Source organism: Hydra viridissima, unplaced genomic scaffold, assembly GCF_058129835.1.
Source record: "Hydra viridissima isolate aposymbiotic clone 2 unplaced genomic scaffold, HvirCarnegie_v1 scaffold_12, whole genome shotgun sequence".
NCBI classification, from domain to species: domain Eukaryota; kingdom Metazoa; phylum Cnidaria; class Hydrozoa; order Anthoathecata; family Hydridae; genus Hydra; species Hydra viridissima.
In genome coordinates this window covers 2963163-2981185 of record NW_028324311.1, presented here as the reverse complement: position 1 = coordinate 2981185, position 18023 = coordinate 2963163, and the positions used below count along the sequence as shown (strand labels likewise).

General features: G+C 28.5%; 1 protein-coding gene and 1 pseudogene across 3 annotated transcripts; one reads left to right on the top strand and one right to left on the bottom strand.

Annotated features, from left to right (window-relative positions):
* Window positions 1-1442: 1442 nt before the first annotated feature.
* On the bottom strand, window positions 1443-10652 carry LOC145193820 (uncharacterized). 3 transcript variants are annotated; one of them, XM_090068051.1, is made up of 15 exons: window positions 10275-10652; window positions 9875-9978; window positions 8840-9343; window positions 8178-8339; window positions 7991-8081; window positions 7304-7556; window positions 6951-7026; window positions 5241-5357; window positions 4962-5105; window positions 4554-4822; window positions 3597-3726; window positions 2810-3062; window positions 2322-2429; window positions 2079-2185; window positions 1443-1931 (listed from the first exon to the last, which is right to left on the bottom strand). In XM_090068051.1, exons 2-15 carry the CDS (start codon window positions 9962-9964, stop codon window positions 1899-1901), a joined length of 2337 nt encoding a protein of 778 aa, XP_089924177.1. In that variant the 5' UTR covers window positions 9965-9978; window positions 10275-10652; the 3' UTR covers window positions 1443-1898. The 3 variants fall into 3 exon arrangements, with proteins under 3 accessions (XP_089924177.1, XP_089924176.1, XP_089924178.1); XM_090068050.1 differs by having other exon boundaries at window positions 1763-1931; window positions 2795-3062; XM_090068052.1 differs by having other exon boundaries at window positions 1763-1931; window positions 2795-2969.
* Window positions 10653-13386: 2734 nt separating this feature from the next.
* On the top strand, window positions 13387-14536 carry LOC149880766 (uncharacterized; annotated as a pseudogene).
* The last annotated feature ends 3487 nt before the right edge of the window (window positions 14537-18023 follow it).

The window sequence follows — 18023 nt, the reverse complement described above, 5'->3', positions numbered from 1 at the left end:
TTCACACCACAAGTATGCTTTGTCTTCTCTCCTTCTTAGAAAAAACTGAGAAAAATAATTCTAAAATTGCAGTCCTTTCTCTTTTTTTTTTTTCCTTTTTCTTATTTGACATTCCAAGAAGAAAAAACCTGCAGAGGAAACAATACCTTTTGAGATCTGCTTACATTACTTATATTCTTTTCCTCTTTTTCAAAACATTCTTAAATTACCGTTTGGAAAAAACCTTTTCCGCTCTATTTTGCAAATAGATTACCCAGTAAAGCAAAGCACTTGCACATTTCAAAGGAAACGGGGTTCGTGCATTTTATAAATTTCAGTGAAACGTTCAATGACGACATCAAAATAGTTTCAAATGTTTCTTTGCGTTAAACATGCAGAAGTGGAGAGTCGTACTCTACAGGGCGTCTCCTATTACGGACCACACCTTGATTTTAAAAAATAACGTGGTGGTCTATATAAAAACATTTTCTTGAGTTTTTAAAATTAAGTGGTGGTCTATAAAAGGAGACGGGCTATAGCGAGCGACTTGTCAGTGAGAGATGCTACTAAATAATATAGTAACATAAATACATTAATAATATAATGATAGAAATAGTATAAATATATAAATAACAAAAAGTGCATCAGAACTTTGTTTCGGATGATAATCCGAATTTTTATACAAAATAATAAAACAAACAACTTTTTTTCTTTTTGAATCAAAAAGAAATCTTAAATTGTGAATTTTGCTTTTCCGATTTTAAATTGCGGAGCACCTAAAAGAAATGGGTGCTAAATCAGAAGAGTTGTGGATTTTTATACAGAAAATCTGATGAGTTTTCAATGGGAAATTAAGAAGTCGAAAATTTAAGGTGCTAACTAACAGAGGATCAATTAGAAGATAGGGATCTTGAATCTTTACATTTCTAAAAAAATAAAACACCCTTCTCCAATCAGAGAATAATAATAATGATACTAATAATAATAATAATAATAATAATAATAATAATAATAATAATAATAGTAATAATAATAATAATAATATAAATAATAATAATAATAATAATAATAATAATAATAATAATAATAATAATAATAATAATAATAATAATAATAATAATAATAGTAATAATAATAATAATAGTAATAATAATAATAGTGATAATAATAATAATAATAATAATAATAATAATAATAATAGTAATAATAATAATAATAATAATAATAATAGTAATAATAATAATAGTGATAATAATAATAATGATAATAATAATAACAATAACAATAAAAATTGTTTATTCCAAATATAGTAAAGAAATGCACCAAGTAGAAACATGTTGAACCAGAGTGTAACGTACTTTAATCGTAAACTCTTCTGTTGAATTTAGGATTGAAGTATGTTATGCTGCTTCAGGAAATCATGCATGAGCAAACAAAATCATTACTTCCTTAAAACCATAAACTTCATAACTTTTTGAATTGAATTTTATTAAAAATATTTTCAACTGTACAAACTTTGTATATAAAAGTTTACCGTAATACTTTTACAAAACTGCAGATAAATTACAACTTTATCGCGTAAAAATTTTCTTTTAAAATTTATAAATATCAATAATTCGAGGCGAATTTAACCTACAATTATATTGAAGATAAGTTGGAAATTTAATTTCAATAAATAATTTTAAAATATTTCTTATAATGAACAAGAGAAGAGCGTTTAAAAGAAATGTTTACCACTACTTTTTTAAAACCTAATTTTCTCTATTTCTGAATAAAACCTCATGGTATTCTTTTAGCTGACACATGCTCTAAGTCTAGTAAAATCACAAAGTTCTCAAATAGCTAAGATTAAAAAAAAAAAAAAATACATCCACCAACTACATATTTAGAATTAAAAAAGGATACGTAGTGATCACAAACTAACTTGAGTTGAAAGACGATGGCCAAGTGTACTAAATGAAAAAGTATAAAATAGTTGTAAATAAAAAACATAATCATCAATTACAACTACATTTATACTTATATGCATATTTGACTTCAAATACGCCTATTAGTATAAATCACGTCAGCCGATATCAATCACGCTATAAACAATGTACCTGCATATCGTTAAACTTTTGAACGTCATCAAGGCGAACAAATCTTCCTCTACGTGGTTCGCAATAAAAGTAGCGTTTACCACCAACTTTTCCGTCAGTGTGTCCCACTAAAAAAAAACCCACAGAAATGAAGTTCAAAATTATTTACATTTACATCGCTGACAGTTTTTATGTTTAACAAGGGGGAAAAAAAGCATTTTACTATTAGAATTAAAAAACTTTAACAAAACAATTATCACGAACCTTCATCGTCCATTCTCAATCCGACATAAACATCAACATCATTACCATCTACAAATCCAATAAACATTACAGTTCCTGTGTGCTCTTCATAAGTTCCAGAATGAGAAGCTATAAAAAAATAAATTAAAAAAAAAAAAAAAAAAAAAAAAGCTAAAAACATAAATCCGCTATGACGTTTTTTTTACAATAATACAGTAAATTTACAAAAAACATCTGATGTTTTCTATTATTTTCATGGTTTGTCAAAAATCTTTGAGGAGCTTAAAATGATCATAGAGACACCTATTGGGATTAAATCAAAGCACCTGTTAGGAACAAAAAAATTATTTAGTTCAAAAATAGATTAAGAGTACTTGAAACAGATTTAGTTGATCCTTCTTGACCTCATGTAATTTTAAATATATATTACAGAACTTACTACAGAACTTGTGACAAGTCTATACAAGAAGAAAACTTACAAGAAGAAAACTTACAAGAAGAAAACTTACAACAATTGCATTTTAATTTAGTTAAAACACGATCACCAACAGCTAACAACCTCTTTCCCATTCCTTCTTCATTATTTCCTAGAACCAATATTCTTGGTGTTATAGACTTTTGTTCTTTAACTACTCTGTGTGCTTTTGGTGTCATCAAATGTTTGTACGACTGTAAAGAATCATTTAAGTAGTTGTTATATTTTGGCGTTAAATATCGATTCTCAAAAACTCTCTGCAAAGATTTTTCCTTTGTATGGCTTCCCTTGAAAAGTAAAACAATTTTAAGTAATCAACAAATAACAATACTTATAACAAAAGTAGCAATAAAAAGAATAGCCATACTAACATAGAAGTTTGAAAAAAGAATCACACAAAATTTAGAAACACAATTAGCTTTTCAACTAAAAATTTGCCATATGATTGATATATTAATAGTTTCAAAAAGAGTCACATAATGACTTTGAAATGAAAACATGAAAAATTTATTGTTTTATGGTTTTATGCCAACAAAAAACCAAAAATTGAGAACTTTGCAAGTGAAGCTTCCTCCTCCAAAATTTATTTCCTCCTCCAAAATTTATTTCCTCCTCAGAAATATATTTTTAATCAAATTTAAAAAGGTGTGAAAATTATTTTTTAAAAAAATTGTATATTACAGTATCTCCTTTAAGAAATCTGTCATAAAGCATTAGATGTCGGAGGAAATTTATAAATTTACCAATGATCAGAGGAATTGAACAAATCCTAAAGAAAAATATTTTAGCAATTTTGAAAGAAAAATAAGAAAGGTACTCACTTCATTACAAGTCTGGAATGTATTCAATGTTTGAACATTTTTAGGTTTCCTGTGTCCATTATTTGACCACCTATACTTTGATGAAGATGATGATGGAGGTCTGGGTTTTAAAAGCGGAGCACTCCTGGGTCTAAAATTAAAAATTTTAATACTTGTAGATTTTAAAAAGTAAGAAAAGCTGCTCTTAATGCGAGTTAAGATGTAATTAACTTAAACACTCTTCTCAATTATTTTTGACCAATTGAATTTTGACACATTTTTTTATAAATAAATATATAGCACATGTATGGAGATTTATTTATTTTTTTAGAAAATAAATGTGCAACAGCAGCTCTCAGGCAATTTAAAACAAAGCATGGATTAGATAAGAATCCATTCTCAGTATCCTCAATCAGTTGACAAAAGATAAAAAGATTAGTTGACAATATCTTAAAGCTAAACTTGTAAAAAATCATTAACTAAAATTTTTTACTGAAGATTTTAAGAAATTTGCAATAGCCTAAAAGTACACCAAGGGAACAACTATTCAATTTAAGTTCTTTCCAGCCATGACATCTAACTCATGCAACAGAATAAATTTTTCACAAAAAGTGGAACATTTCATTACACTATTGAGATTTGTATGATACCATTTTTATTTTTCTACAACTTATTAAGAAAAGAGGGTTTTTACAAATAAATAAAAAATGTGGTTAAGGCATTATTTATAACCTTTGAGAGTGAATTTTCTAACTATAGCTCTCCAGTAATTTTGGAAACAAATAAAGATTTATGCAACTAACATTTAGGTAGATTATTTACCAAAATTCATTTACGGACAATTAGTGTATTTCGTATTATGTCTTAACATTGAACTTAAGTCTGATTAATTGATTGTTAATTTTTTATACCAATTTTTATTTTTTTGATACTTAAGCTTGTTTGCTGCTTCTTTTTTGAAAATGTTTACATAAACACCTGTTAAAACTGTTGCTTAAAGGTGCACTTTCAGATAAGTCTTTTTCATGAGTACATACACCAATCCCAAGCATCTTACTTTCCCATTCTTCTTTTTTTTTTCTAGCGTATTCTTCTTTTTCCTGTTTTTCAAATGCTATTTGAGCTATTTTCTCTTTTTCTTTATATATATGATCCTCTATATTTTTCTCCAGTTGTCGCTTTTCCTCATCTAGTAAATCAATTTTTTTTTGCATTTCAGGGAGTAAAAACATAATTGATTCAGCTTTCTAAAAGAAATAAAAAAACTTATTAACAAATCATAAAAACTTATCATACTTTATGACAGAATAAAAATAGCACGCTGTATCAACTTTTATCAATTTAACAGTTCATGGACAAAAAATTGATAAAAAAAAAACTAGGAACCTCTTTTTGTTCATTTAATTCTTTAATTTCTTTTTTAAGAAACTTTATTTTCAATTTTTTCATTTCATACTGATGCTTCCATTGATCGATTTCATCTTCAAATTTATGTTTCTCTTGTAACAAAATTGGTAGTTGTTCCAGCTCCTATAAAAGTTTTGATTTAATTGGAAAAATGATGAAAACATAAAACAGTAGCAAAAAATGGAAATTTAAAACAGTAGCTAAGAATAGAAATATAAAATGGTGGCTAGTAAACAAAAAATAAACAATTAGACTTACCTTTTCACGTTTTAACCGCAAATCACGTTCTAATGTTAAAAACTCTGCTTCTTTTAAAAGCTGGTTACGTAGATCAGCAATCAGCTCAACTTTATCAGAAAGTGTATTATGAAGATTCTAAAATAAAATTATTTGATGTTTTCTTTATATTTCAGTTTAAAAAAAAAAGCATAATAAAATTAAAATAAATTTGAAAGTTTATACATTTTCACCTGAGGGGGTTCTATAGGAATTAACTCAAGACAATTGCTTAATTTCTTTAAAAAGACCTGTTTTTACAATCCTGTTTGAAATCTTTCTTTTTAAATATTTTGATTCATAATATCTTCAAAGAGGTGAATCAATCAAACTAATTCTCGCCTAATTATTCCATCATGGAATAATTAGGCGAAAATCAGTTTGATTGATTCACCTCAATTAAGATATTATGAATCAAAATCTTTCCTTTCAGAGGCATTTCAGCATTTAAAGTTGCAATGCTTTTACAAAGTTACAGTGCTCTTTTAAATCAGCTTACGCAAGTTAACAATTTGTCTTAAACACTTCCCACAGATTGAAATTTTTTTACAATTTGCATTTTACTGTGGCAAATAGAGTTTTACAGGAGGACCTTTTTTTGATTACAAATACAAATTTATTTACCTATTTGTTACTTTTATAGTTTCAGATTTTTAGGTTAAAATTTAGCTCCTTATTTTACATCCAAATAAATTTCCATAGTAATTCCTATTTAAATTTGAAAATCATAAAAAATGAAGCTGAAGCTTACAGAAAAGTGTAATGAAAAAGAAATCAATTATTTTACAAAACATTTTAAAATTTTCTAAAGCATACATTTCTCATTGTTAATTGAGAGAATTTTTAAAATTTTTTTAGTACAAATTGTAGTTTATAATACATTTTCAAAGAAATCAGACAAAAAGATAAAAAAAAAGAGAGAGAAAAACTTGTAAAGAAAAACTGAAAAAGCTATTCTTATTTAAATATCAGATAAGAAGCAAGAAATAAAAATATAAAACAAAGTAAATCAAAAAAACATTCCAAATCACAATTACAGGAAAAAAAAAAAAATATTGATTACTGAAAACATACTGAACTTAAGTGTAAGAATGCAATTTCATATTAACATTATATATAAAAACTACTAATTACTTTGATTGGATGTATTAAATAGGTTGTTAAGCAATTTGTTAAATTTGGATACTATAGACCTTATTAACTATTACAGAGTTTTAATACTATAATACTCTAATACATTTTAGATAAGTTGAGTATTAACGCTATAATACTCAACTTATCTAAAATGTATAAAACTACATAATGCTAGGTTTTCAATGATAGGCAATATATTTACACCTTTAAAAAAGTATAATGTAATGCATAATGTGATGTGTAGTATAACATATAATAATGCATAGTACAATGCATAATATAATGTATAATATAAATAGAGTAATAAAAAAAATCTTTAACAAAAGGATTACCCATCTAATCCCAATCTTTGCTTAAAAAATGATTGCCAATCCACAATCTTAAATATTGCTGTATCTTTCTTTTTAACAATAACAATATAAGGTTTAATTAAAAATTATAATTTGTAAATAGATCTATTCATTTCAAATGAAATTTGTTAAAATGTATTTATCTTTTACTAACGTGCTATCTAAAGAAATAAATAATAATCAAATAAATAATAAAAATAAAACATACAGTAATTTCACTGTTCAGTTCAGAAGTCTCAGATTTCAAAGTTTTCACCTTTGATAACTTTCGATCTAATGTGCTCCTAAAACATTAGAAATGTATGAAGCACAATAGACACCAAAGAAGAAAATTAAAAATTCAATCTGTTGAAATGCAAACAAAATAACTTAAGGTATTATTTATTTAAATTAAAATAATGAAAAGGATTTTTGTTTATAATATGTGATTAAAGGACTTTATAAAACAAGAATTTTACATTAAAAGAATAACATAAGTTTTAAAAAATTACAAATTTTATATTATCAAAACAATGTTAATCCATCATATTTTAATTTTAGTAACAGCATAAAAAAACTTACTTTGTTTTTTCAAGAATGCTATTTGTTTCCTTTATTTCTTCTTTAAGCAGTGCAATATTGCTGTGAAGTATCACTTTCTCATTGTTGCTTTCTTGTTTATACATTTTAAATTCTTCCGTTTCATTTTGAAACACAACTTTTTGTTTTTCAAGCTCATCTTCCAGTCGTTCTACATCTTTCTTATGAGCTTGCTTTAACCTTTCCAAAAGTAGGTGCGAATTAAGAGCATCCTGTCGAAGACCTTCAATCACTTCTATAGAATAAACTTTAATAGGTCAAAACAAACATTTTACTTTGTAGAAACAAACATGTTAAACTTAAAATTGTGTTATACAAATAATCCACTCAATAGTTGAACATTTTGTGACGTGAGTGATCAATTTGTCCTAAACTTTACTTAAAAAAATGAACTTTGAAGAAAAAAGCCAACTGAGTTCAATATAATCAAAAATAAAAATGAAAATTTATGCAATTGTTCTCCTTTTCAAAAAAAAACACCCTTTTTTTTCTTCCAACTAAGACCTGTTGTCATATATGATAATAGGTCATAAAATAAAAATGTCATTAAATAACAATAGGTCATAGAATAACAATAGATCATAAAATAACAATAGGTCATAAAATAACAATAGATCATAAAATAACAAGAAGTCAGAAGAATCACAAGGAAAAAAAATTATACTTTACTTTCATTTCCTTCAGCAGTTTGAAGTCGTTGTTGAAGCTCAAGAACTTCTTGTTTATAATTCTCAATAGTGACTGTCTTTATTTCAACATACTGTAACAAGTAAAAGTAATAAAATGTCTAAGAAAACCAAAAGTGCTGCATTTTAAAATGTAAATCAAGAACTTAATTAAAAAAAAAAAGACTTACTGCATCTTGGACCTCTTTCATTGTGCGTAAACATTCAGCATATTGCTGTTGTTGCTCAGAATAATCTTTATGCAGTAAACTAAGCTCCTTTTGTATGTGCTCAAATTTTTCCTCAAGTTTTTCTCGTTCATTTACTTCATTTTGAACTTGATTTCTTAAATGCTAAAAATATTTGAGTACAAAAACACAGTAAAGGTAAAATACTCTACACATTTTTTCAAACTAATAAAGTTTAAATCTGCACAAAGTTCAAAATCCATTTAATTTTGAAAGTTTATTCCTAGAAATTTTCAGATTAATCCAAAAATACTAAAAAAAATAAATAAAACAAAATAAAAGAAAGGCTGGTGAAAAGAAGACAAACAAGAAAAACTAATCAAAAGCTTTTTATCAAACATTTAGGAGATGGTAAAAGAAAGATATTAAAAGAAACTATGACTAATAAAGTATACTAAACAAAAAAAAAAAAAGAACATGACATCGGAATTAAACCCAAAAGTGAAGTATGAAAAAGAAAGTAATAATTTTGGAATTTCTGAAACAGAAAAACCTGTAATATTGAGTAAATGACAGCTGTAATGGTGCTTAGAAAGTACTTATTTCCAGCCACTTGATTCGTAGGAAGTAAATAATACTTAGTTGGTAAAAGTAATCAAGTTTACCTTGCTCATTTCTTGTTCTTTTGCTAACTTTGACTTAACTTCATGCAGCTTTGCTTTAATTTCTTCTTTTTTTTTTTTTCTTTTCTTTTCACCATCATTTTCAGATAATAATAATGATGAAGGTGTTGGATGAATTTCAAGATCTTTTTCAATTAAAGTCTGTGATTCAATATTAGGATTTTTCAAAGAGTTTTCAAAAGTATTTATTGAGGCAGTATCTTGTAAAATGTTAAACGACTGATCACCAACTTCAGATTCAATAAACAAAAAAGTTTTTTCACCTGTTGCATCAGATTGTGAGTCAACATAACTAATATTTTCGAAATTGGTATCAGATTTTATTTTATCCTGTAACACATCTTTTGTAAAAGTTTTTGCTGATTTGATATAATTTACTTCTGGATTGTATTCATCTTTTTCTTTTTGAAATAAATAAAGTTGCTCAGTATCATTGTCAGGTATTAGGTCAACTGCATGATTTTGCTCTTTGAATATACTATCACTCTATAAGCAAAAGGCATATATATATATACATACATACATATACATACATACATACATACATACATACATACATACATACATACATACATACATACATACATACATACATACATACATACATACATACATACATACATATATATATATATATATATATATATATATATATATATATATATATATATATATATATATATATATATATGATAAAAAAAAAACTAACTGCAATCCCCAAAATATTATCTATTTTATTATACCAACAGCAAATGACAGTCAAATTATGCAAGTTAATAAAATTTTACACATTAATAGTAAGTTAAAATGCAATAAAATAGATAAATATACATTAGATTACAACAACTGTATGTTTTTTTTATTAAAAAATAGATTTAAGAAAAAGCTAACATTTATATAGCAATGCTACCTATATCTGTTTGCCTTTTATTTACTTGAGCAAGAGTAAGGGTTTGTATGTATGTGTAGCATATGAATTATAGCTTTTAAAATATTAATATAAGCAAAAAGATTTACATATTGGTTAGGTAATTTGCTGTCTTTTTCTTCATTTGAAACTTGTGAATCAAAATCTTTTTTAGCTCTATGGATTTCAACTTGAATCATTTGAGTATGAAATGCTAAAATAAGAAAAAAACAAAGCAGGACATTTTGGGTGAACTTTGAACTGCTTGTGTCTCTTGTATCATGAAAAATGTAAAAATTATATATATATATATATATATATATATATATATATATATATATATATATATATATATATATATATATATATATATATACACACATAATGTAATTAAATTGCAAGAGAAAACAAGGTTTTCTCTTTGCTTTAAGTATGCATATATTATATAGCTACTGGTGGCTAAGTATAGCAGGTATGTAAAACATTTTTAAAGCTAAGGAGTCTGTTTACCTATCTTGTGTGAGTGAACTAACGCGTTTTATGGAAGAAGTACTGCGCAAGAATTACTTTTGCAATTCAGATTGCTTGGAAGTTTTTTTTTTTTTTATATCTGATAGTTTTGATACCATTTGGAGACATTTGATCATGCTTTTTCCACTTTTGTCTAGGTAGAAATTTGTTTTACTCGAAACATTAACTTTTATTTCGGATAGCAACTTTTATTTATTTGCCAACTGCTGAATATAGTTTTAAAACCTGACCATTAATATTTAATATTTAAGAAATACATAGAAACTTTTGACATTCAATTCGTATGCCTATTCAACTATTTGCATAAATATGGTTTTTTGATTTACGATTTCAAAAGAGAAAGCGTATTTTGTTGGTGAGTAACCACGTGCACGGATATTTCCTGATTTCCATAGCATTATTGTATTTTCAGAATAACGGATTGGGTATGGATCAATTTTTAAAATGTTAAGATGAAGACTGCAATCCCGATTTGAAGGAATCGATTTCCAGCTTGTTTCAAAAGTAAAGTTTTACCTGTCAAATGTTGTAAGAAAATCTTTTTGTTAAAGACAATTATTTTTAAGTTAAAGAAGACTGGGAGAAGGGGAGTAAAACAAGCAAATTGACACTTCAGATGCAAAAAAAGTACGAACTAAAGTTACATTTTTGTTTAAAACAATTGAATAGAAGTGAATATTAAAACGGATGAGATTTTCAAAGTCATGCATCAATTGTTAACAGGCAACATGCTTAACATATTTTGTTTTTGGATTACGAGGTATTGCCAATTAGCTATCGGTATGTCGAAATTCGAATTGATTGCATATTTTTCGGCATTAAATTAAATTTGCATGATGAAAATGCTCAGCTTATCAAAAATTTAAAAGAATACATTAGCGTTGCTGAAAATCATTTAGAGCATATATCCGACGGCTCTAATTTTAGTGTGAATTTCAAGTTTCAAATTAATCGTACTTCTGTGTTGAAATTTTGTTTTGTTTGCAAACTTATTTTTAGTTTTGTAAAAATTTATTCAACCGACCGAAAGAGAACACAAATGTTTTGTTATCAAGTATTGTAAACGAGTAGATAATGGAAAGAAAAGAAAAAAATACATTTAATTCCCGCCTAAGAAATATTTAAATTCTAATTATTGAAAATTTCAATGGAAGGAAGGCGATGTCTAGCGTTTTAGAAGCATAATTTTATTTCTAAAAAATGAAAAAGAAATAAATTGGATATTATTTATTAGTATATATATAGCGAAATGGCACCAATTATTGGAGGTTTTTGTTTCAAAGTTTACATAACGAAATGAGAAAACAGGAAGTTTAGAAAGTTTTCGATTGATATTAATCAAAAGCGGTTATTGTTTTTTTTTTTTTTTAAGTAGAAGAGTGGGAACGATTGTTTTTCTGAATTGATAAAAAAGCGCACGTCTTTTTTTTTAATTTTTTTATTTTATTTTTTACTGTCCAGATAAAAAAGGGAAGTTTGTTACAGATGAAGCTTTATTTATGAATGGGAAGCAAATAAATGTAATAACAAAATTTTTAATTTTACTTAAAGACCAAATTAACCTTTTGCACCCCAACAATTTTTTATTATGGATGTTCAGCTCTCCTACAGTAATTTTAATAAATACAAGCATACACTCTAAATTTATAATTTAAGGATAGTCGCTATGAATGCACAGAATTCTTGTGTTGTTATTTCTTTCCTGTTTATCTACATAGACTTTTTCGATAACTCTCTTTCAATTTACTATGTGCATATTTGTTTCAGTTACAATTGCATCAACTAGCTGATCGATATAAAATAATTTTAAAAAATACAATGGCTCCGTGACATTCCCACTAACATGCTGTTTTTTCACCACTTTTAAATTGTACTCTTTGATGTGTTTCTGTAGATTCAGTGATATCTTCCAATTCAGAGCTACCTTCCTTTTCTGTAATGTCGGAATCTGAAGAAAATCTTCAATCTGGTTTTCTAATATTTTTATTTTTTTTTCTTCCTGTACCAATTACTTCATCACACTCTTCATTGCCTCGATCACTATCATTGTCTCGATCACTATCTTCAATGTTTTCATTCAGAATATTATCATCTAAACATCACCGAGCCAAACTCATCTTGGCTGCTACAAATTTCGTTTATTGACTCTATTTTTATGAACTTAAGCGGACTAAATTGGAATTAGTAAAACATTTTGATAAGTTTACAATTCACTTACAATCATTTGGAAAATTATTTCAAAAAGATGTATTACACACAAAAAAAAGTTTTAATTACCAATGCCTAACATAATAAAAAAAAACTGGCAAAAAACCCCCTAAAAAAAAACTGGCAAAAAACCCCCTAAAAAAAAACAATTACTAGGAAAAAATAAATTGAGTTATAATGTAACTAATGCTACCAGAAAACTGAAATTAATTGCTTTTTGGTTAATTTTTAAGGATTTGCTAATATTTGCACCGCTTCCTTAGACACATTGTTTTATTTATTTTTTATTGCGAAACTTGCGCACAAAATGCTCGCCTTTGTATCACTCTTTTAAGGTTGATACGGGTAAAAACAGTTCAAAATTTAATTTGAAGCCATATATTTAAGATATTTGGTAACTATAAACAATGTTTTTGACAATGGATTTTTATTTTAGATGTCATTCCTAAGATCTTAAAAAATGTGCCCCATATAGATTTTTTTTATTTCTTTAATCATAAGTTCGGTTGAAAAACTTAAAGACTTTACAAGATTCCACGGTAATTTTAACATTTTCCCATTTATAAGTATATATGAAAGCAGAACAAAAAAAAATCATTTGCCCGAACTTACCCCGATTCAATATACAACCTTTTAAAAAAGTCGAATGTAAAATTTCGTACCAACTATTTTTCAAACATTTTCACACTACCTTAGAACTACGGAGGAAATTTGTTACAACTCAACAACCAACATCATAAACTTTTGCTCAAACGCATCATGCTAATTTTCAAACCTAAAAAACCGAAATTTACATGATTTGACGTTCAACTTCCGAATTAAACGTTTAAAAATAAGACTTGCGTACAAAATAACGAGTAATAGTTCATTACTTACATTCATTATGAAAGGAATACATTTAGTTCCCATTATTCAAGAGTTAGGAATTAACCATAATAATTTTGCTTGAAGCTCTTCTACTTGAGTTTAGTAAATTGGAGGGTGTGGACCTTGAAACTATTGATGAACCTGAAATGATAAATCTCAAGAAAACTCTATCAATATTTAAGTGTAAATTCAAATTTAAGTTACTAAAACATTCAAGAACCTTCTCTAGACTTCTGTAACATGAGCGAACCTGGTTGGATAAAGAATTTACAGTTAGCAGAAAAGACGTTGAAGGCAGTCCAGGTAGAAAAAATAAGGACTTCGAAGATCTAAGCGATAGAAGCCAAAGATCTAAGGCAGTATTATATCAATTGAATTCAAACCAATTCATAAAGTAATTTACTCACTTAAATAATAAATATTATCTTGTTTAAGTAAGGTTTCCAAGTTGGCTGAACATCCTGCTGAAGCATTAGCATTAGCTTCAATAAGAGAAGCCTCCGAAGATCCTACTAAGAAATATTTTGTCGTTATCATGAAAAATACCATAAATCCTGGCAAAGTTTAAGTATGGAAGTTAGTATTCCGATAAAAATGAAAATTAAAGATGCTTTTAACTTAAAAATTCAGTGTGATCTTTCTGATGAGCAGTATCAAATAATCAAAAATTTATCCATAATACAGAATGCAGATATTTATCCTTCAGTTCATGAAATTAAGAATGAAAGGCAGAAATGTTACCCTGAGGGCGTAGTTGTGACGAAAACATCTGCTTCAACTCCTCTACAGAGTAAGTTTAATCATACTCTGACAAGGATACTAACTTTTACTGAATGCCAAGACTCAATAAGAATATTCGCTTAGAGTAGGGGGAAAGTTTGAAGGTGTACTTCACTTTAAAGGGGGTTTTGATGGTGTCTCCAAGTTTGCATAAACATAAACAAAAATATACTGATACAAATAATGGCGAGTCCCAAGTTAACGAGCAAACTCTTTTTCAGACAGCTATTGTTCCACTTAAATTAACTTTAATGAAGAAAACAGTATGGTTGAATAAGAAGCCCTCTAGTACACATTACTATAAACACCTGGATCTCCAATATCAAAAGGAAGCGATAAAGGTGATCAGAAATGAAGATGAACATCTTAAAGCTGAAATGAATTGACTGGTCGAGTTTGAGGTAAAGTTAGAAGTAGCAGAAGGCAACCCCCTGAAAGTATCAGTTTCATTGACGCATTAGTTTTAAAAACCACAAAATCTGAAAATGGAAAACCACTTTCCCTTAATTTTAAGGTGAGTTTCCACTCATCCGTTTTAGCTACGAGAAAGTCAACCTTTCGAATTGTGGCAAAAGCCAAACAAACCAATGTCACTTCAAATGGTAACGTTTGATATTTAGCCGTAAACAACTATTGTATAATTACAAAATCCCAACATTGTTTTGCGGATAAGAAATAAACAAAAGCGTTTGTTAGGAAATCAAATTTTCATCGAAAGTCCATCACAGGAAAAATGTAGTTACTAAACGATTAGGTGGTGTAAACATGACCAAAGAAAGTTTTGTTAAGATTTGAAATAAACTTGGGTTCTCAAACGTCTCAGTTTTATGCAAGAGTGCGCAAAACAGACTTCTGTTAAAATTAATATTTTCATCGTGCTCTCTTCCGTAATATGCGGTAGCTTTTTCAGCTTTGTATTGGCTGATGCAGAAATCTCTGAAACCTAATTTACTTTTATAAAGCTATACTTATATTTATGTCGGTACAGTGATTAAGTTATCTTTGGAGAAAACACAATCTGTTTTAAAAAAGGTTCTACGTTGACCACCAAGGTAATAAACAAATTGATTAACTTGATAGGACAAACGTGAGGTTGCAAGAAGTTGCTTTTAAACTGAATTTTCCAAACACAATGACTTAAGTCAGTTTATTAGCACAGAAGTTATGAACGGAGTCTTTAGAAAATTAACTGAATCTCAAACTTGGATACTATCATATATAAGGAAATGCCGGTTCTGGCTCATGAGCACAAAAACGCATGAACAACTATTCAATTTTTTAATGAAAGTAGTGTCTCAAATGCATATTTTTAAGTATTGAAGGAGGATAATGATGATTTTTTAGTTTTTAAAAGCGTTCATCCTTTTAAAAATGGTTAATGACTTTAAAAAGGTTGTAGATGGTTAATGACTTTTGCTAATGGCTAACCAAGATGGCGGCTTCATTCTACAGTCCGTGTTTTGTAGTGACCGATGGCTAGTGTGTGATTTCCGTCTTCTAAGATAATTCTTTTATCATCTTTTGAGCTGAGTGCGACCTTGTTGATTTCTTCTGTGTAAACGTCATGTTGATGAGATCGAAAAACGTTCATGGCGGCAGTCACCACAAGGTGTTGATAATGCTTTGAAAGTCAGAGCCTTCATTCAAATTTTTCAAGACGTAAAGGCACAAGTGACCACAATAAGAAGTATCACCAAACTGAACTTGCTCGCTGTTGAAATAAACAGGGCTTTTCAAATAATCGACGAGCTCGACGAGAGGAGGCTGAGCATAAGAGTCAAAGCTGAATTTCTTATCACCGTCTTTATACCAACACACCCAATGAAATCCTCCTGTGTTTGATTCACCCGTGTTAACAATACCGCATTCTTTTCTTCTCGGTTTTTTCGGCAATGTATCTCTGTCAAAAACGCCTTGAAAGTTTTTTAGTTTTAACTGTTTAGCAGCATCTATTAATTGAAAGTTGGTAAGAGGCTTGTTCGGTAGTACAATTCCTTCGACGTTAATCATTTTTTTATTTTCGTTTTAAGTTTAATTAGAGAATGGATCCTAAAATGGGTATGCTATTAAAGGGTGAATTAGGACCGAGCAGTAAACCAGAACCGGAAACAAGAGTGGTTGCAAGAGTTCCTAATAAAGGTAAAAGGGCACCGATGAAACCTCCTGTTATTTCATGTCCTTTTCCAGTTTTAGCAAAGAGTCCTTTTCCAGTTTTAACAAAGAGCCCATCGCCTTGAGTATTTCCAGTCCAAGGTTTTAAGAATAAGCCAGAGCCAAATTTGGTTATTTTTATGCCTTTTCCATCTTTACTCAAGTAAAATGTTTTTGGTTTTTTAGTTGCTGAATCTTTGCTTGTACGATTGACACCTCGTCCAGCGATAGAATCAACCATAGCTGAACCGGCAGATGAAGCAAGTCCACCTAATAAACCTTTTGCAAGTACTGGAGCTGCACGAGAGGCAAGAGTTCCTAATAAAGGTAAAAGGGCACCGATGAAACCTCCTTCTACTTTTGCGTTGTATGCAATTTGTTTTTGAGGTCATCCTCAAACTCAAATTTGCAATTTGAGTTTGAGGATGACCCCTTTTCCAGCTTCATAGACCTTTCTAATTTGTTTGAGTTGGGTTTGAGTGACAGCAAGAACATGTTCACCGTTCAAGTCTTGATGAGTGAGTTTTATGCTGGTTTCAGTTTTATCATGTAACGCTTTTTTAGTTTTGTCAGCTTGTCCTTTTGAAATGTTGAGACTGATCTTTTGGTACATTTTATAGAGTAAAGAAATTTATTTATTTCACTTCTCGAATATGATTTCGTATTGTAACATCCTCTCCACGAAAATCAACCAAATCTCCATTGTTATCAATGATGCGAGTAACCATGGTTGAAATTTCAGGAACTTGAACAGGAAGATAAATTAAATGCATTGGTCTTTTAATGATTTTGTAACCAGGGTCAACTTGCGGGTAAAAGGAGTAGATGCAGTTTAATTGCTTACCATTAACGTAGGATGATCCGATGACGTTATTAACAATTCTAATGGTATTGATGCTTAAAATTTTAGCGATATGATCTGACTCGTGTTCTGAATTGGAGTTTAATTTTCTTTTAGTAAACCCTAAAACTGAAGCAATGCTGTTATCCACGTTAAAGTCGATTATATAATTCGCTCCAAGTTTAATGGTTGATTTTAAGGTGTTGACATTCACTGCAATTTGAAGGTTGCTTGATGAGTAGCTAATTTTATTCGCAATAATATAACTTCCACGTTGAGCCTTTTTTATGGTGGATGAAATTGACCTTTGCATAAACTCATTGATGTCTTTAATTTCGTAGCTTCCGTCAGGGATGATAACGGTTTCCCAATGAGCACCATTGTTCATGCTGTATTTGATTGAATTATTTTTGCTGTTTATGTTTGGAATACTGTTATAGGTCTCAAGTCCGAGAAAAGCCATTTCATAGCTTTTTCCTTTTTCAAAGACGATTTTGTCTAAAAAATTAGTCGTGATAACACTTGATTTATCATCTACATCGATTATAGTACCTGACATTTTTTAAAAATGGACGAAATTTTTTAGATCCTTTTTATTTGTCGAGAAAATAAAATTCATCCAGGCCTCTTCTGTATTTTCCATTATCTTTTTCAGAGGATAAATAAATGACGGCAAATCCACGAGGTTTAGACCAGCAATCTCTACAAAACTTTCTAAATTCTTTTATGTCCATACCACATGAGGCGTGTCTTTTATAAATTTCACCAACAGTTCCATCGTCTTGAGGGAATAGACAAATAAAATTGGCATTGGTTCTAATGGCATGTCCGTCAAGATCGAAAAAATTTTGAGCGAGATAAAAGCAGTCTGCGTTAGAGTG